General features: G+C 33.1%; 1 protein-coding gene across 1 annotated transcript; it reads right to left on the bottom strand.

Annotated features, from left to right (window-relative positions):
• Positions 1-7,845: 7,845 nt before the first annotated feature.
• On the bottom strand, positions 7,846-21,251 carry LOC105334982 (aminopeptidase A). The gene is made up of 19 exons (XM_020070067.3): positions 20,250-21,251; positions 17,345-17,486; positions 16,553-16,690; positions 16,085-16,205; positions 15,808-15,962; positions 13,260-13,373; positions 12,842-12,976; positions 12,534-12,599; positions 12,249-12,314; positions 11,864-12,042; positions 11,675-11,757; positions 11,413-11,549; positions 11,074-11,277; positions 10,865-10,947; positions 10,568-10,672; positions 9,259-9,429; positions 8,831-8,971; positions 8,468-8,549; positions 7,846-8,133 (listed from the first exon to the last, which is right to left on the bottom strand). Exons 1-19 carry the CDS (start codon positions 20,882-20,884, stop codon positions 7,978-7,980), a joined length of 2,913 nt encoding a protein of 970 aa, XP_019925626.3. The 5' UTR covers positions 20,885-21,251; the 3' UTR covers positions 7,846-7,977.
• Between the last annotated feature and the right edge of the window lie 259 nt (positions 21,252-21,510).

Raw genomic sequence — 21,510 nt, 5'->3', positions numbered from 1 at the left:
CTAAAAAATACACAGTAATTTGACGATATAAAGAATGTGACCTCTAAAGTACAAAACATGTAGGTGAATATAGTGGAATGTCATGAGTTTGTGGTAATTCATTATTCGTTTAGAGCAAACAGAAAGTTTGTAAATGTTGATGTAGAATTTTATTTGAAAACTGTGATCAAATATGCATATACATATTTCTAAAATTATTCCAAAAGTTTGATGGTGATTTTTTCGAAGGATAAAGAACATGTACATCAAACATCAAACAAAATCATGATATTGTAACCGTCAGTATTAAGAAGTGGGTATCAACGCGGCAATAACAGTTTTTACAAGGAAAACAGAAGAGTTTTTAAAGACAAATAAAAAAAGGGTAAAATGTGTCATAAAAATGTTTTGAAAAATATTGGAAAAAAATAAAACTAAAACTATAAAATGTTTTAAATTTTGTAACTTGTGTAAGGAAGTTTTATAGTAATTTTTTAGTTTTTAATGATTAAAAAATAAATCTAATTTTTAAAGGATGATCGACTTGAAATATTATTTTGTACACAAATTAAAAGCATGCATTTGTTTGAAAAGGGCTAAATCTCAAACGCTGTCTTTAAATAATTCAAATAATTTATTGACTAAAGTTACAAAAATACAAAGAATATATGCATTGAATTTAAAATGATAAAAGAAGTAGTACAAAGAATATATGCATTGAATTTAAAATAATAAAGGAAATAATACAAAGAATATATGCATTTAATTTAAAATAATAAAAGAAATAATTTTAGTGATAGTGGTATAGAAAAAAAAACAAGAAAGCCTTTTAATATCAACTTCATTTCTCGTGAATCTTAAAATCTTATAATAGTTTAATTTTTTTCAATGTAAATATTTTATTGGAAGTTCGTTTTCAAAAACTTAATCGTGATGAAATAATTCTAAAACATTATGATAGCAATAATAAATGCAATGCATAAATAAAATGTAAATTTGCTAAAAATATTAAACTGAGGACTTGAAGCTTCGATTACGTTAAGCATTTATCTCTAGATATCCACTAAAATGAATAAATGACATATTTTTCAATTACTTTTTCAAAAACTTCTTTCCACATTTTATTTTTTGTTAAGTCATCTTTTAACATACATAAATATTATTTTTATAATCAACATAAAAAGAAAAAAAAATTCTTGAAAATTATTTTTAAGTTCAGAATTTAAAAGACGAACAACCTACCTGTAAGAAGCAAAAAAGGGTAAATAGAAAAAAAAATTCATTTAATGAGAGACTTTATATCCTCATGTGTGACAGCGGGTCATACCCTCCCAATAAAAAATAACGATCTTGACTTAATCAAATTTTGTGTTTGTGTTTCTGTTTAATCATTTCGAGTACCCATGTCTCAAGAGGAATACGTTAAGATGACAACACGACAGATTCGTGAAGATCGGGAAAGGTAGCGTGTCGTCTCAATGGCCGCCCAGTATCAATAGCGCTTTTCCTGTAACGTTTTTTTTTTCTTCGTCCCCGCGCAAAACCACCCCGCGTATATTGCTAGCATAGTTGGGCTTTATTGGAGAAAGTGGAATTTTCCCCCTGTCATGATGGGGACTAACCTCGGCTTGAAGCGCCATAAGAGAGGGATTAATATCGTGTGACAAGTTTATTCCTCGTCCATTAAATACTCAACTCGCGATAAGTATATTAATATGACAAAATATTTGTCCAAAATACGGCGGGATTAGGCGAGCAAATATCATTTATTCTTAAGATGGGATACGGTGCAGCGGGGTCGATGCCGCAGTCGGAGGGGTTATGCTTTAATGCACCAGAAGTAGGGGGCTCTGTCAAACAAAGCGCAGAATGATATTGTTTGATTGAGAGGTTGGGGCGCTTTGTGGGCAGATCTAGTCCCAAGTATGTCTGAATCCACATTACATTGTTTGGACATCCACAATCTAAAAAAGATTTCAAAGTTTGGTGTTCAGCGTTTTTCCTCCATGATTTTCGTATATCACTGGCCTTGTCGACAACTACTTGTGTCTATATCAAGAATATAATGGTTAATTTATTTTCAGAGAGACAGTATACATGTACATGTATATATATAAGTAATCGAAAGCCGATCTACTTGTCTATAAGATACCATCGACTTTTTATCAGCTAGTAATTGTGAGTAGTAAATCCCTAAAATAGTTATTTAAGAAGACTGGGTGTCCATGGCCATTTTTGGACTATATGAATCTCCCTGAGAAGAAGAACTCTTATATAAGAAAATAATCAAATTTTAAAGCTAAAATATTTGGGATTTCGCTTTACTAAATAATAGTTGATAGCTTAAAAAATCATTTTAAAAAATGTTATCTAAATTTAATTAAATTTGATGGGTAATTTGTTGAGGTCGTTAAAAATAATTATCATAAAATATTCTGAATGATACGTAGATAACTAAATACATGGAATCCCTTTACATATGAATTCCATAAACAATTGCACTTAAAGTGTTTTGAAACATAAATGTTTGAAAGTTAATTTCTTTTTATTAGCATAATAGAACTATTTTCGTATTTACACAGAGATTTCTATTAGGTGGTCATTTAAATTAGTACTCAGCACTATGAAGTGAGTTATATCTGATATTTAGATAAACAATACAAACTACAGTACTTTGTTTAAGTGGCATGGTGCTTTTCTTTTTGATTGTGACAACGAAATAAAAAGAGCTACTCGAAGTTTCATCATACGGGAGGTTTCACGCATCATAAGTCATCACCTATCAACTTACTTGTAGGTCAATCAAACTCATCCGGAAATTGCACATGTAAACAAACCGAGTTGTTTTGGACATTGGTTTAGTATCACGTGATTGCGATTTCTGTCTAAAAATAGTTACAATTGGAGTGACACACTGAAAAAAGAATTAGAATTTGAAGCTATTCGATATCTGTGGTAGGAAATATGCATTAATAGAGAATGCATCTTAATAAATATATAGTTCTTGAAGACATTATGTTTCAATGGGAGGCTTCTGGCTTATGATGTATGCCACGCTGCAGTATTTACATTCCTCTGCGCTTGCGTGGGTATGAAGCGGAGGGAAAACTCAATGTATTGGTGTTGGCATCTTCGCTAGCCAAGGGTTTTCGGTCCGCTTCGCTAGCGAAGATGTGGTGTTGGCCCAACGCTTAATTCTATTTTCTCTTTTTAATTTGATTTATTTACTTTTGAACACCGTAATTTTTCAAAAGTTCATCTTTCCGTATGATAAATAAAATTCATGTTTGTGGAAATTGTGTAAAAATTTGATATTTGCCAAATCATTGGTTTGTGCGTCACCATGTCCCTTTTGTTGGAACCGTCTATGAGATTGATCAACCCAATATATTTCCGTAGTAAGTCAGTAACAAACATAATGAGTGTTTTCTTTTCCAGTGGACTATTAACTGAGACATTTATTCACGAAATTTAACAAAGTCAAATTTTTCAAAATTGTCCTTCTCATTTTTCAAATAATATTAAAAATGTTTGCTGCACCTCTGTTGATAAGTAAGTAATATAATAAGAAAAGCAAGTTATACTAAGGTAATGGTTAACCAAAATGTAAAGATTTTTTTTCGCAATTACAGTTACATCACAAATTACTGAATATACAGAAAGTATATTCCTTATACATGTAATTTTCTATTTAAAAAAACTTTTAAATCGCAAAGAAAATGACTAAAGCAAATTAAAAATGTTCCAGACCTACCTCATTTTTGCAAATTTTGTGACACGCGAAAAAAAACCCGGATACACGGTAAATAAGCACGTGGGTAAGTATGCAAGTACCTTTAATATATTACATGTATAAATACATGACTTATAAGATTTTTGTTAATTTGTCATTTGCCATTGTTAATTTTGTTAACATTTGTTTTGTTAATATGCAGTCATTTATCATCTACATTAAATGTATAATGACGCAAGTAATGATTACGTAGACTAACCGCTTCAAATATTGCCATACTGATTTAAGTAAGCTACTAACATGTATTTAATTAAAACTAAACAATTTTTAAAGCAATATTTCAGATTCACTGTACGCTTTGAAAAAATGAATCACTCAAATGAAAATTTCGACTCCCCCAGAAAAAAAACCAAACTCCAACAACCATCTCCCTAAAAGCTTTCTGTTTGAAGTGTTTGTCCAGTGAGTTCTTATCCCATAATCCGCATGATTGACTGTATCTTTTAGCTAAAACCGTATATGTTAAGACTTAATCCAGTTGTTTTAGTCCCAGATCTGGAGTGGTCCTTAAAATATAAACAAAACATATGACCAAGAGGAATTTGGTGCCCCGATAAAGACAGGCTTTTTAAAGCCAGCCTACCTCCCGTGGACAGATTATAGCTGACAACTCAATGACACGGGAACAAATTATACTATGTTTCACTGAAAGCTCAAAAAATTCGACAATATGTTAAGGAGTTTAATTTTTTGTTGCATTAGATTTGCAGAAAAGTTTTATCGAAAATTTTGTAGTTTACTAGTATAGCTTTGTGGAATGCTATAGTTGTCTCCCTTAACTTTTACAAAATTTTGCGAAACATTTATCCAACGCATTGAACATGAATAATTTTAGGTTTAAACAAAAAGAGTAAACGGTAAAAATGCTGTTTTATATTCTCTTTGATAGTTCAAACCATTGTATATCTCAACGTTTTTCCCCTCTCAGTTCTATGAAGTCCGAGCTAACCATGATGAAAAAAAAAAATAGAAAGACAGGGAAAGTAAAGCAATCTTTACCTGCAATCTCTAATTAAGGAAATTAATTTTATATTTTTTTTTTTTTACAGATTGGTATCGTGGTGTATACTTCGGAATTTATAAGTTGCTGAATCAAAACCAGTCATGAGAGATATTAAACTTGTAATATCAGCAAATGTTCAACATTTATCCGGTCGTTTGACCGATGGACACTATTGGACTGTCCAGGTATTATAATCTGACAAGGTGTGACTTCCGGTTAAGGGTTTTACACGGGATGAATCCCTCAGATTGGGTGACAGTAAGCAGTTTACCTATTGTTTTTACCTGATTAGAATTTCTGAGAAGTTAATGATGTCGTGTCGATATCATAATAACGCCATGGTTCTATTGGTCAGTGCTGCTCGGACTCTGAGCATTTTTACTTTTTAGCTCACCTGAACCGAAGGTTCAAGTGAGCTTTTCTGATCACCCGTTGTCCGTCGTCCGTCCGTCCGTCCGTCCGTCTGTCTGTCTGTCCGTCCGTCTGTAAACTTTTCACATTTTTGACTTCTTCTCAAAAACCTCTGGGCCAAATTTAACCAAACTTGGTACAAAGCATCCTTATGAAAAGGGGATTCTAAATTATTAAAATAAAGGGTTCAACCCTTTTTGAAGGGGAGATAATTACGAAACAGTGAAAATAGGGTGCATGTCTTTAAAAATCTTCTTCTCAAGAACCACTGCACCAGAAATGCCAATATTTACACAAAAGCTTGTATATATAGTGAAGATTCTAAATTGTAAAAATCGTGACCCCCGGACCAAAACTGGGGCCCCAGGCGGGGTTCAAAATTTAACATGGAAATACATTGGAAAAATGTTTAAAAATCTTCTTCTCAAGAACCACTGCGCCAGAAATGCCAATATTTACACAAAAGCTTGTATATACAGTGAAGATTCTAAATTGTAAAAATCATGACCCCCGGACCAAAACTGGGGCCCCAGGCGGGGTTCAAAATTTAACATGGAAATGCATTGGAAAAATGTTTAAAAATCTTCTTCTCAAGAACCACTACACCAGAAATGCCAATATTTACACAAAAGCTTGTATATATAGTGAAGATTCTAAGTTGTAAAAATCATGACCCCCGGACCAAAACTGGGGCCCCAGGCGGGGTTCAAAATTTAACATGGAAATGCATTGGAAAAATGTTTAAAAATCGTCTTCTCAAGAACCACTGCACCAGAAATGCCAATATTTACACAAAAGCTTGTATATATAGTGAAGATTCTAAATTGTAAAAATTATGACCCCCGTACTAAATTTTGGGCTCCAAACGGGGTTCAAAGATTAACATAGAAATAAATATGATTAATATTTTAAAATCTTCTTCTCAAGAACCACTGCACCAGAAATGCCAATATTTATACATAAGCTTGTATGTTTAGTGAAGATTCTAAATTGTTAAAATTGTGACCCCCTGGCAAAAACTGGGCCCCCAGGCGGGGTTCAAAGTTTAACATATATAAGAAAAATGTTTAAAAATCTTCTTCTCAAGAACTACATTGCAACAGTTTGGGATATTACTATGCATACATCCTTGGCAATTGCAGATTCTAAAGTGTTAAAATCATGACCCCCGGACTAATACTGGGGCATCAAGAGGGGTTCAAAGTTTAACATAGAAATATATAGGAAACATGTTTTAATAAAAAAATCTTTTCGAGAACTACAATGTCATTCTTTGTGAGATTACTTTACTTGGATCCTCAAATAATGAAAAATTTAAATTATAGAAGCGATCTGATACTGGGGCTCCAGGAGAAGGGGTTCAATGTTTCACATAAAAAGATAGGAGGGAACATGTTTAAAAATCTAATTGTAGATTCTAAATTGGTAAAACCGTGACCCCCGAACTAATACTGGGGCCCCAAGACCCCCAGACCAATACTGAGGCCTCAAGTGGGGTTCAAAGTTTAACATAGAAATGTATATCTAAAATGTTTAAAAATTTTCTTCTTGAGAACTACAATGCTACAGTTTGAGATTATAATGCAAGGGTCCTCAACTAGTGTAGTTGTTAAAGCCAACCATAAACCCCAGACCAATACTGGGGCCCCAGAAAGGGGTTCAAAGTTTAAAATAGAAATAACATATGCTAGGAAATAGAATGTTACAAGGAACTGTTCAGGTGAGCGATGTGGCCCATGGGCCTCTTGTTTGTTTCAGACGAAGAAGTTTATTAAAATGTTCCGTATGTTGTTTTTTTTGTTCGTTGTTCGAAATAACTTGCAAATAAGCATGATACATTTCTAATGCTAAAACATCTATACTTTTAGATCTAAGGCGAATATACATGTAAAAAAAAAAGAGATGCGTGAAAGTTTCAAATAAGTTGTATCACCGTGTCAACTTTTTAATGTGATCCAATAGAGATGATTTTGCCGATTTTGTGTCTGTAAATGTTTGCTTTTCAGTGACTCCTTAACTTATTATATCAAAATGAAATGTGATAGATTGCGCAGAGATAGGAGTATGGTACATATTTTGTTGCGTTTTTAACTTGCAAGGTGATTGATGAACGAATGTTTTCAATACTTCTTACATATATAAACCTCTATAACACCACAGTTTTAAAAATGGTGGAATGATATGGAAATCAATAGATATAACGAAATTCTCAAAGATACTTTTTTTCAAATATCAATTTATTAAAATCGTTAATCAAAATTTAGTAAAACAAACTATACATGTCGATGTTTTAACACCGACAAAAAGTGTAAACATTGTACAGTATACAAAAATTAATTAACATCTAAATGTGATGAATGTATTGTGACAAAATAATATTTCAGAAATACACCAAGACACAATGAACTAATATACACAATGAAAATATACATATTGTAGATATAAAAAAGGAGAAAAATTAAACTCAAGGCAATACAAATCAGTTATTGTAAAGGATTTTATCAAATAATATACAGTTCATACATTTTAATATCCTTTGTGATTTGAGATGACCGGAAAAATAGTAATCCATCTTTCCTTGACCTTAACCGATTTGCTTAAAAAATGCTTAATAATCATCCGCATAACACTTTAATATAAAGGTATTTTGATTTACAAAAAGAATTTAACAACACTACCATTAATCATTGCTTTTCGTCATAAAAAATCTTCTGATTAACGAAAAATGCAATTAACTGTAAATTGGTGTTGAAGATGAATGAAGGTTTAGGATTTAGAGGTATAGAACGTTTTAACACGTCGCTCCTGTGTTTTGACACAACCAATCCGTGATCTTCTTCTCGTTGTTCTTCTTCCACTGGATGTTGGCCTTGATGTCTTCCAGGGCGTTCTGTCTTCCCCGGGCACCAGCACCAGCGTCAGGGTATTTATTGAAAAAATCCTGAACCTTTTGGAAATAAACAAGAACGAGTTATCTTCCTTGTTTAGCCAAATATACTACCTGAAACAACTTTATACTCTCAAACGGAGGGACATATGCTTTGTATAAAAAAATTAATTGTGTTGTGTTTAATTGTGTTGTATTCCTAAAAATTTCATGTTTATAATAAAAACAAATAAAAGATTTTTTTTTACAAACATAAGGCATTTGAGATGATATTTCTTATATAAATATTTACCAGTCAAATATAATAGCAATGGAACTTTTGTTTTAAAAATGTTGATTTAAAAAAAATGTTAAATGAAAGGTATTGACCAAGCAAGGTTTTAAATGCACTTGCCTGTTGAAGCTCAAATTCGGAATTAAAATCAGATATCACGTTAGGTACAAGTCTTCCCAGGGATCTAGAATATGTTGTGAATCTAAAAAAAAAACAAAGAGAAAAATGCAAAACAATATTATCGATATAATGATAAAACATATGTACAATTATCCTCGAATTATGAAAAGGCAATTCAAAACGCGAATGAATCAGAATTCTTGCATTGAAATATTTAACTTTCAAAATCAAAACCTAAAAGTTTCTATCATGGTAAAATTGAATTGGAAAAACGTCAATTTTATTTATATTTTGAAATCAGGGAAATAAAAAAAGATCGGATGGACTGAGTTTGAAGTGTAAAATAATATTCCGCCTCTCCACCTGTTTACTAAATAGTCCCAGTTTGAACGGATCCAGTCCCAGGCTAGTTTATTCCCGACGGAATTCTGGGAAATGTACTGGACCACGGTAAAGAAGTCCTGGGAGCGAACCATATTCTCCTGCTTGGCGTATTCAAGATACCTACAACAATATCCAAATCACGCCTATCGGTCAAAATAGGTTGATACTTTAATATCATGTCTTGTTGTAGCATTTGAATTTACTGATTGGCAGCAGAAACATAAAGTTATTTATGTCTCTGTTGGCAGTAAATATAAAATTTACAACATGTCTACGTAAAATATAGTGTGTATTTACTGCCACTCAGAAAAAGCTGCAATTTACAGCATGCCATACATGTACTGGTATACATTGACCTGTGTATTTGACCAAAACATAAGTATACTACATGAGAGAAATTGACGAACCTAACAAGAAGCCACATGGTCTTGGTGTTGGCCATCCCGTACAGTAGTTTGATCTGCTCCTGGGGGACGGTCTCTACTTTGTACTTGTTCCACATTTTGTCCCAGTCCTCCGGGGTACCCCCGCTCATCATTCCGTACTTGTAGACTATCGACCGAATGTTTGGAGTAACGCTGTGAAACAAGGGTAGTGCACATGATACATATTGCAAAGCAAATAAAAAATCAAATACATGCTAATATATAACCATGATAAATCGTATTATTATACTTTCATGTTAAATACTGAATTCTACTTGGTTACGACACAGTTGATAATCCGTTCTATTACCCTCAGCGTTAACAACACACTTGGCAACGGGTAACACTATATAAATAGTGCCTGTTTGGGAGGGTAACGCTTCGCGTCGGTTGACAATGGTTTTCTCGGGGTGTCAATTTCAACTGTTATCCTCCCAAACAGGCACTATTTATTTTGTTATACTGAATGTCTTAATTTTAAAGAAAATTTTACTGCTTTTATATAGGAATAACGTGAATTCTACAGCGAACCGTACGCGCATAATTTTCGCGCATGTAACAATTTGTAATGTTACCCGTTGCTAAGTGCGTTGCTAACACTGAGGGTAATAGAACGGATTATGAACTGCGTCTTAACCAATCAGATTTCAGTATTTAACATGAAAGTATAACAAATCAAATTGTTACATGCGCGTAAATCATGTGCGTACGGTTCGCCAAAGAATTCACGTCATTTCCTAATAAAAGCAGTAAAGTTTTCTTTAAAATTAAGACATTCAGTATGCTTCGCGTCGGTTGACAATGGTTTTCTCGGGGTGTCAATTTTAACTGTTACCCTCCTAAACAGGCACTATTTATATAATGTAACATTAATATAATACCCCCTCTACCCCCTCTCTTTTTTATGTGCAGAGGGGGAGAATGGGTGTTTTTAAAGAGTATGTTTTGGTAGTTTTTTTTTAATTATACATTTTGTACCAGTTTTTAAAGATTATTTCAAAATATAGGTGTAAACTCCCTTGGTTATTCTGTTATATTGTGCCGGAGGGGAGGAGGATCTAGTCAACAAGCACATGTGCACATTACTACCTATAATTCATTAATCTTAAGGTGATTATTGTTTCAAAGAATTTAATACATAAAACATGTCGTGTGGTATGAAATTACAGTATTCACCCTTTGAAAATGTTATCTTACTCAGTGAGAGTTATCTTTCTTATCTTATTAGGGAATAAAATTGCATCTATCAAAAATTGTTTTAAATGGAATTTAAAGATGAATTCAATACTACCTTTCTCCTTTGTCCAACCATTTTCTGAACCGGTCCGTAGCATTATTCAAACAATCTTGATCGCCCATCCCACATGCCAGAGATATAAGATTCACTCGCATTAGTCTGCAATATAACAACGATTTCTATATATGGGACCTCAAACCCCGTGTCTTTTATTAACAATTTCGAATTGTCAATGATACTAAATCATGGACTCATTAACAATGAAGAATTGTTAATTAATAAAAGACACCCTTGTCAAAAATGATTTTTTTAAAACTTGAAATCGCGAAATCTCTGCAGGGTTGTATTTACTTTCGTAAGTGATTTTCGGTATCGCCCATATCCTCCCATCCAATCTGTGCTAACACTGGTCTTGCTTTTTCAAGAATAAAATTCTGTCAAAATAAAATATCATCATTGCTATAATCAACATCATCATCATCTTCTTCATAAAAATCGTTTAATTTTACTGGCAATAATCAAATGATTATTCCTAGAATATTTTCCTAAATGGCTCTTACCCTAAATAGAGAAAAAGAGGCGCCAGTTTGGAGCATATCAGTAATATAACCGATGCCATTGTAGGCGCTCTCCCAGGGAAGGTGGTTCAATTCTTTGTCCAAGAACTTCATAAGGTTTAGCGGTATACTATATTCGATATATCCAGCTCGTGCCAAATTAAACGAGTCATCTATAAGTCCAGCCTTATCAACCGTATTCAGGATCTAAAATTAAATAAAAATAATAGCACAAATCTTGAACCACATTAAATTGTTAAAAAACAAATCAATTATCCAAAGAATAACAATTTTCATTACATTTCGTGTTCATCTTTGGTTTTTTGTTAAATATCTAAATACCGTATTATCTGCTTGTAGGTCAGTTGAAAACCTGGACCAAATATACTGGGGGTAATTCACACGGTAAAATCCTTTCTGGAATCGGTTGAATTTTATCCATCCCGATGTCTCAAAAGTGGAAGAAACATCAAACACCACTGCAGGAGAACGAAAAAAGATTACACGTTCGTGATTTTTCATTTTATTTAATAAATCGTGTAAATATGCCCCCAAACCACAAATACATGTATGACCAGTCGGTAAATACATTTCGAATCAATACCTTCATTTTGGGTTTTATTTATCCAGGATTGTCCCGATTGTCCATCACTGAGTAGATAGTCTAAGTACACATACCATTTATATCTGAAGGAAAATATTATATCTATTCAACATTTCAGTACTTTTAAATATCTGCGTTTTATAGATATGAGTTAGAAATCTTTACTATGAAAATCCTGTAGTTATATACCTAAAAGGCGACTCTTCAGGGTCAAAAACAGTCTCCTTATTGGCCAGAAACCGAGTCTGCGTTGCCGTGACAACCGTTTTTGCGCCTTCGGTCTTTAGGGAAATGTTTATGTAGGGGAGTCCCATCTGTCGGGTCCACGTGTCCATCATGTCCTTGACTCCAAACCCCCCTGTGTTAACCTTTGAATGAAAAAAAGGTGGATCTAACATTTTTACCTTGTAAGTTATCTATTTAATCGTTTTCAAATTTTTCAAAAGAAAATCAAGACAACGCTAGTCAATTCAGATAAATCAAAACTAAAAGCATGTCAATTCCATTTCCATTCAATTGACCTTTGGTTTTCATTCTCCTATACAAAGCCATTTATAGAAAATTATTTACGCACCTTATTTAATTCGTTCCACAGGTCATCTGTCTTTGCGTTTCCCCACTTAAAGGCTTTGAGATAATTCTGATAAAAAAAAAAGTGAGAAATTGATACGATATAATAATGACACAGTAAGCGATAAAAAAAACCCAGATATACCGAAATTTACTTTAGTTTGTTATCAAAGGTTTTGATGTAAAATTGCAAATGAGTAATTTTTGATTAAAGATTAACACCAAAAGGTGAATAACAATCATAACACCAAATTCCAATTTGCATCTCTCTTTAGAATTAGAATCTTACCCCAACTCCTTCAAAAAATTTGTCTTGTCCCATCACAGCTTCCAACATACCAATTATGGCAGAGCCCTTCAATATGCATAAAAACCATAAATTAACACTGCAGTTTCTTATAAAACAAGCCGTTTATCATAATAACACAGTATAATCTTAATTTAAAAAAAAAACCTGTTTACTCGGTCGGAACGCAAGGATTTGGATTCCGTATCTAAACTCAATATCTTGAGTGAGAAGATCCACTTAATTGTTATAGAATATGCTGACTTCATTTATTGCACAAACTATCAACATTTGTGTGTAATGGTCTATACCTTGCTATAAGATATACTGTCGAAGACTTCGTTGATCTGGTTTGGGTTGTTTACGTTGACGACGATAGGATGAGAGGAAGTGACGGAATCCACCACCATCACTGGCTGTACGTCCTCCGTAACAAACTGCTCCAACTGATCAAAAAGGACAAAACCGGCTGTCAAAGTTGGTAAGTATTTTTATCGTTTCATTTTTCAAAAGAATTGTTTATAATTTTTGTGTAGCACTATAAATTTACATATCATCTATTCCAAAAGGAAGCCAACTTACATTAATAAGCGAACTTCTGCATTTTTTACTTTAAAATTTCTGATTAGTTAGATAATTATAGTTTTGGCAAAACCGACCATTGAAAGCACGCTAAGAAAGATACAAGTATCCCAATAATATACGTTCATTATATGTATATTGCCATACCATCTCCCACGACGGCTTTGTAACGTTTGCTCCTAGGTATTCCATGAAGCTGGCAAAGCCTTCATTCAGCCATAGATCATCCCACCAATCCATCGTAACAATGTTCCCAAACCACTGAAACATAAGTGATTGGTTGATTGGTTGTTCTGTGTTTGACATCCCACTAAAGAATTCAGGCTGAAGTTTACACGAGCCAGCAGCCACTAAGCCCGTAGAAATAATATTCATCAAAGTACTGAAAGTACTCCGACGTAATATCAATTATCGAGATCAATTTTAAAAAAACATGTAACCCGCAAAATATTGAAACAGTTGTATAGCAGGTTATTCTGTATTTTTAAAACATCAACCAGATACCATAATGCACTTTTAACCTTCTATCTCAAACGCTAGGTAAAACTCTATCTTAAGAGAACTACTAAGTGTTTAAATTACATGTATTATCCATTTTTAAAATCCATTGCTGATTCTGCTTTGTCTGTTGATCGAGCTTGTTTTATTGCATACAGACCTACCAGGTCATAGTACCACAGATGCCATTTTTGCACTTACTAGTTTAGTATCTTTATATTTGAAAAAGAAAAAGAAATTATATTGTTGTTTTGTTGATTACAGAAAAGCGTTTGATAGTGTGAATAGAAACAAGTTATTATACAAACTTGCTACAAATGGAGTCACGGGAAAGTTGTTAAGTATTATTAAGCATATTTATTGTGAGTTAAAATCATGTGTCAGATATAAGTCTGAACTGTCAAATTATTTTTCGTCAACAACTGGACTTATGCAAGGAGAGGCTTTGTCGCCTTTTCTTTTTTCATTATATATTAATGATTTTGAAATGGATCTTATTCGAAGTTGTTGTGAACCTGTTGACTTCAGAGACCTTTCGCTTTTTCTTTTAATGTATGCTGATGATACTGTGTTAATAGCTAATTCAAGGGAGAGTCTACAGGGTATGTTGAATCAATTGTATCAATTTAGTAATGATTGGAATATTGGTGTGAACACAGATAAAACAAAAATAGTTGTTTTTCGACATGCGGGTAGAATGTGTAAAAATGATTTTTGGACCTATGACCAAAAGCATGTTGAGGTTGTTAATTGTTTCAATTATTTAGGAATCAATTTGAATTTTAATGGGAATTTTAATGTTACACAGAAAACAATTGCAATGCAGGGTAGGAAATGTATGTTTGGTATTCTAAAACTATGTAATGAAACTTATTTAAATATTGAGTCTAAATTAAGCATTTTTGACACCTATGTATCTAGCGTTCTTAACTATGGCTCCGAGATATGGGGTTTTCATTCTGGTGATGAAATAGAACGAGTTCACACAAATTTTTGTAAAAGAATTTTGAAAGTTAAAAAATGTACGTCAAACTTTATGGTTTATTCAGAGTTAGGTCGTCTACCTATGAGTATTATACGTAAATTGCGTATCATTAAGTATTGGTTGAAATTGATTAAAACAGAAAATTGTATATTACGCAATGTATATGAGGAAATGGTCTCACAGTTGATACCAAATACATGGTGTTTTAATGTCAGAGAATTATTAGTATCTCTGGGTATGCATGAAGTCTGGCTTTCACAAAATGTGGCTAACACTAATGTTTTCTTAAAAATTGTAAAGCAGAGGTTGTCTGATTTTTTTATTCAGGAAAGAGACGCATTTTTCGAGTCATCCTCTAAATGTTTATTGTACAAGTATCTGCCTGACACTTTTTCGTTACAATTTTATTTGAGTAAAAATATTCCGGAAAACCTTGTTGTCCTTTTAACAAAATATAGACTGTCATCGCATATGCTTTTGGTAGAGCAAGGCCGTTATAATGGAACTGTCAGATCGATGCGTATCTGTAAATATTGTAATTTAGGTGAAGTCGAGGATGAATTCCATTTCATACTTATCTGTCCATTTTATAAAAGTCTACGGGTATTGTATTTAAAAAAATATTACTGATCTCGTCCTTCAATGTTTAAGTTAGTTCAACTCCTTGCCATTCATAATCGCAAACAATTGTGCCATCTCGCAATGTTTCTGCGTGAGGCAGGTAAAAAACGGGATGTCGGATAACTAGTACATCCAACTGATGTATTATTACTATCACTATTATTATTAATATTACTATTATTATCATTATTATCATTACTATAATCATTTGATTTATTGATTTATAGGGTCTCTCCTCCTATGAATGTACATGTATGAATAATATTTTTTTAGAATATTGTTTAACGTCAATAGCGAACTGTTTGATTTTGATTGGATAGAGTGTAGCATTATATATTTATAATTATGTACATATGTTTCAACAGCTTATAATTCATTTGAATTTAGCCAATAAACAATACCCATGTTAGCAATTAAAATAATAAGTACTGCATTCCTGCATCTGGTGTTTTTAAATAATTTCTTAAACATTAAAATACTCCGCAAGATTCTACAAAACATACAGTAATATTACCAGTATTCATCAATACCTTAAAAATGGTCGAGCAACAATTTTTTATTAGATATACATATACTCCTGACCCTACTGACCTGGTGGGAGATTTCGTGGGCCACCACCACAGCCACCCTCTGCTGGTTGGCCGGTGAGGCCTGCTGGGCGTTGTACAACATGTTGGTCTCTCGGTACGTGATGAGCCCCCAGTGTTCCATGGCCCCCGAAACAAAGTCGGGAATTGCTATCATATCTGATACAGAAAATCACGACTTCTTAGTTTGAAGGTATCTTTTGCGCACGTGCACAGCTTAATGTACTAAAGGTGCGAGAATCAAGAGTGCTGTATAAAAAGGTACAATCATCAGCCCGTACCTTGTTTAGGAAGAGGGTAAGAGACATTGAATAAATCCTGGTAGAGTTCCATCGATTTAATGGCCACTTCCAAGGAAAATTTGGTCTGGTTGTACCGATCAGGAGTGGCAAACGTACGGACCTGCAACCACATATACACATCTCTATAAATTAACTGTTTTGGGTTTTGTTTTTTTGAAATGGTAGATAAGATAATACTTCATTCTTGCTTATTAGACAAGATGGCATCACATCGTTATGATGATATTAATAATTAACCTCTGTTCACGTTTTTATTGCATGTAACAGTTACTAAATGTGATCCTTACTTTCCTGCTTTTAGATAAGCAGAATATGCGTTGAGCAATGTAATATTTTAGTTTTCCTTCGTTATTTTGCCTGTTCCTTTGCATATTGATAATTTAACCATTCGAAAGTCAAAGTACACGATGAGGTTATGTTATAGTGAATACAACGAGTGTAGGTTACCTTTGTACCGAACTTAGTAGTGTTTTCCAAGTATTTGAAGTCGCAGACGATAAAACAAACCAAGTAGGTGCTCATTTTCACCGACTCTTGGAAGTTGGTGATTTTCAGTGTATTGTTGTGCTCCCAATCGTCGATTGACTGAAAGGCATAATTCATAAATGAAAATAATGTTTTTTATAAAAATCTTTTTTTTTTTACAGTAAACTTATTACAGGTGATTTAATAGATTGTAAACGAGATTTATTATTTAGGTGTATCATAGATATAGCTTTGTATCATCGTTAATTATATAGATAACGGTAAGTTTTGGCAAAATGTAAAACAAGATTTTTCATACTTGTGTGTGAAAAAAGCTGTGTATATTTAAAATTCTTCATAATAAAAAAGATTCTGTTATAATTCTATGGAAATTGAAAAGTATTAAATGAAAATATAAATGCAAATATAGTAATTACTTAGTTGATGTCGAAAAGAACAAGAAAAAAAAACAATCTTTGAACAGATCAAAGGGAACGTTTATAAATTATGTTTAAATCATTGGGAACTATGATATACAATGTACATGTTGGTACATACCAACAACTTCCTCCTATTTTTGTTATACATGCATAAATCATTACGCCAGATATAGATACATTTTGAATTAAGTGTTTAAACTTCGTCTCTTTTTCTGTCAGATGTAATTTACAATTGCTGCATGCAAACCTGATCATCACGTGGCCTCTAACCAATCTTATTGGTTCCTCAGTATATTTGATTTGGTAAAACCAGGTTTTGTCAAGTCTACCCTACCTCCTCTGGCATGTTGGAAAGGGCGGTGTAGCCATCTTGGTGGACTAAGTGAATTGTAAAGTTGGCCTTAATGTTGGGTTCGTCAAAGCACGGAAACGCTCTTCTTGCGTCGACCGGCTCAAATTTGGATGTTGCTAGGTACCTTTATAAATGATACCAAGCAAATATTACATTTAGAACAAACAGTATCCTAGTAAATCAAGATTCAGGAAGATTTATTGGATCACACTTTCTATTGAAATAGTGTTCCGAAATGCAATATATTTCCCGAGTGATTTGAGATATGATTTTGGCTGTCTTAAAAGGGATCTTACATGAATGTTTCATAGATACTATCAATGTTGAATACGGTTTGCCACACAGTTTATGTGTTGGGGGGAGGCTTGAAATATTGTCCAGTAGGCAAAAACCACCTTGACCAGTAATTGACCGTTGTTACTGTCCATATTAGGTCGTGACAAAGTGATAAGAAAAAAAAGTGTTCAATGATGGTATAGTTTGTAGAATAAAACCTCAATAGTATACAATGGTTCTTTTAGAGGTAGGCGTAAATGATCAAAAAATTAAAGTTTTAAAATGTAACATCAAATATCGCAAATATCCATTGCGAATTTTTATTTAAACAATAAAATGCTTTCTTTGGTGATTTATGCGGGATGCGAATGCAGCGACATTCAAGGAAAAATACATAAATTACGTAATTTTTTTCTGCAATGATCTCTACTTTCATAAAACGCATGAATCACCAAAGAAAGCATTTTATTGTTTATATTTACATCTTTTGTTTAACGAAACTATAAATTGATCGTAAAAAGTAAGCAAAATTAATTGAATTATTTATAATGTACATCAGTATGTAAGATAAAAGAAATAGCCAAATCGTCTTATATGCGAACTTGAGTCTGGCATCATCATTAGTATTTCGTGCGGTCCGTAAAAATAAGGTTGATGAAGGTTTCGATCGACCGATCGATATACTGGTCAAAACTGAATCACGTACATTTCAGTCCAGTTCAGTTTTCATAGAGCTGTGAATTACAATCAATTTCCGTAAAAATAGAATAAGAAAAAGAGGGAATTATTCTATGTGGATGTACATAATTATATTTGTATGAAAAAAATATTTCCATGCAAGAGCATACTTTACGCATTTGGTCCTTTTATATATTATTTCTATCATGGCCTAAAGACTAAAGGGGGGGGGGGGGGGGGTATTATTTTTTTTTTGGTATGATTTTTCTCTAATTGGCCAAGCTCTTCTTTTGTCGAAGGTAGAAAATTACTATAAAATATCTAGGAGTATTTGACGCCTTGTAAAGAGGGATGGGTAGTCGTGGCAATTTTTAGACGTTGTAATTCAATTTCAAAACCCAAAATATTTGGATATTTTCCTTACCATCATTTTAATATATACTATCAAGTTTCAAATTTTAGGGTAGATCTGATAAATAGTTGTCGACCATCTAGCCTCCTAAAAATATTATTTGAATAAAAAATAGCCCTTCAAAAATAAATTTTTGGTATCCTCATTTCGCATTCTTATTTGTGATAGATTTTTTCAGGTCCTCTATCAAGAAGATGTACAACGAATAATGAGGACTCTAAAACAATGAGCAGTGAGTCAGAATGGGAGTAGCCATGTAATATCGGCACTCAAAGATATTGGTATTTACACGGTCGATATCGATTTTAAATCCGTCATCAATGTTAGCGTAATCGTTTGATATTGACCTAAGTTATCTCTACTCGAGTGTTTCAAAAGCTTCAATATTGGACTAATAAGATTATGCCAAGATTTGGAATAGATTAGTTACACATATAAACTTTTACGATGTATACACTTTGTTTTCAAAAATTCGGAAAAATATATTATCATTCAGGGGATTTTTTTTTAAAATATCGTTTAATTCGAATTTTATCTTTGAAAGAAAATATAGAATACAAGAATGCATCAAGACAATTATCGTTATTATTAGGCTGGAAATAAAATAGCTATGCGTTTTTGTATACTTCAGGATATAAAAACTCCGATTTTACCCATTTTTCGTATTATGGTTGGTCTATATCGAGATGCATTAAATGCATTTTATATCATTCTACGATATTCCTCCCACGTGCGTGCATTTTTTACCGCCATGGTCTGCAGGCGGTGGGAGCCCATTACACAGTTATATTTGACGCAGAGCAACTGCTAACTACATTCATTCTTAAAAATCATTGAATATTCTTTATCTTAACATGTTTTTGTCAATGTGCAAACATTTTTTTCTTTTTGTTTTTTTTTCTTTTTCACACAAAAACGTTATTATAGAGCAATTAATTTTGATTACATGTAACATATACAATGTATAAAAAAAACTACTACCTCAGAACTGTACGCTATTATTAATTTGGCTCACAACTTTATTACTAACCTTTGAATAAGACGGACTAGCAATTGGATTATAGAATCGATATCAAAATTCATATATGGGTTAGTTAAGAAAAAAACAATGAGCTAATGTGTACTATTAAATAAGCGATGTATCGGTTTAAATTTTTGACAGGCTTGGGATCTATTTCAAAAATATATTTTTGATATTTTCAAAATGCTGCTTAGCTAATTGATCATTAAAAGAATATTTGTTTTTAAATGCAAACGTTTCTTTTGTTCATTCGTGCTCAGTCACTGAGAACGATGCCCTATTTCGCATGTAAGAGTGCTGCTGGCGCAATTCGTTTAAGAATTTTCCATCTGAATATAAAATACAAAACAATTATGGTTATATTTTCAGTTTAGTTACCTTTTGACCTAAATTGCAACAGTCAAGTTGCATTAGCACGAACACTTGCAAATAAATAAACAATTTGCCAATGCCCGAGGTGATGAAAGTATGTGAAAAAGGAAGTTAAAAACTACTTTTACCTTGTTTCATTTGTTAGCGAATTTACATATTTGCTTTTATAGAATCCGACGATGGCTCTGGACAGACTTCCATCAAAGGTCAAATCCAAAACTACAGTACTTCCATCCAATAACATGTCTTGTGTTTCAATCACCCAGAACTGATTAAGCTCGTAGTAAAAAGGTTTTTTAATTGCAATATCGCTATTGTCATTTTTTCTTCTAAGTGACGTTTTTGTGATATTTAGAAAATGTTGATGAATCAAGATGTACTTTGTGTCCTTGTAAATGGCGATTTCCACCGACTCGTTTCCGTAGAACCAAGCATTACCGTTGTAGATATCGGGGAAAAGGGTTATATTATAATGAATCGGCATCACATATCGCGGAAGCCGTAGATTTTTCCAAGGTTCCGTTTCCGAAAATCCCGGAGTTGTCGTCTGCGTCGGAGCTGAAGTTGTCGTCTGCTTATTGCCTGTATTTGCATCACTGTCTCCATTGACACTTGGTAATTTATTTTCACATGTTTTGTCAGTTAATTGCCACACTAAAATGCCCACTACAACCGGAACAACAATCACTAAAAACACCAGAAAATACACTAACCGTTTGTTAGTTCCTTTCTTAACACCCGAGTCCATGTCTAATCTTTGCATGGTCTAAAAAAGTACTCTTTTCAATTTACGAAGTCGAAAAATTCTTCAGATGCCAGAATATACCTGTCCTAGAATCGCAATATTTGGGTCTCCCGAAAAAAGAGGCATCGAAATCGTATGCAATCAAAGCTAGGTCACAAATAGAGAGAGCGCGCAGGTAAACCGACTTCTGTGGAGATACACCGTGCTGTGTATTGTTTGGGGGATCTGCATGTACCGATCACTCCCCTCTGATAAATCATTCACAAGGTTGAAAAAAATAGTGTTCAGGGTGGGTCAGAATCCACATGAACGTTTCGTTTTGGGTAGAACATAAGTTGCTGTTTTCGATTTGAGATTGTCATTTGAGAAGTGCACATTGAAACGGAAAAACTACGCACTGTGATTTGGTCATGCATGCATCGTAATTTTTTTTCTCAAAGTGTTTACTACCTGTACAAAATATATTTACTAACAGCAATGTCTGTTTTGACAAGTATGATTATTTGCGTTCACTGGACATTTGACCTATTTTTTTTCTATCAAGATGTTTATGCATTTTTTAAAGCGCCTCTAATGTTGCACTTTTTAAAAAGTCAACAAAACTTAAGATAGGCTAGGTAAAGTGATATTTGAACGTATGAATA

This window comes from Magallana gigas, chromosome 7 (genome assembly GCF_963853765.1).
Source record: "Magallana gigas chromosome 7, xbMagGiga1.1, whole genome shotgun sequence".
Lineage (NCBI taxonomy): Eukaryota > Metazoa > Mollusca > Bivalvia > Ostreida > Ostreidae > Magallana > Magallana gigas.
Note: the sequence above shows the minus strand (reverse complement) of the source record. Positions and strands in the feature narration are given on the sequence as shown.

Bases quoted from the DNA above. Each gene is read 5' to 3' on its own strand.
- LOC105334982 (XM_020070067.3), bottom strand. From the start codon at position 20,884: ATGCAAAGATTAGACATGGACTCGGGTGTTAAGAAAGGAACTAACAAA. The intron at 11,550-11,674 runs GTATTGATTCGA...GTTCTCCTGCAG, and splicing joins AAATAAAACCCAAAATGAAG to TGGTGTTTGATGTTTCTTCC. The intron at 10,948-11,073 runs GTAAGAGCCATT...TTATTTTGACAG, and splicing joins CCTCTTTTTCTCTATTTAGG to AATTTTATTCTTGAAAAAGC.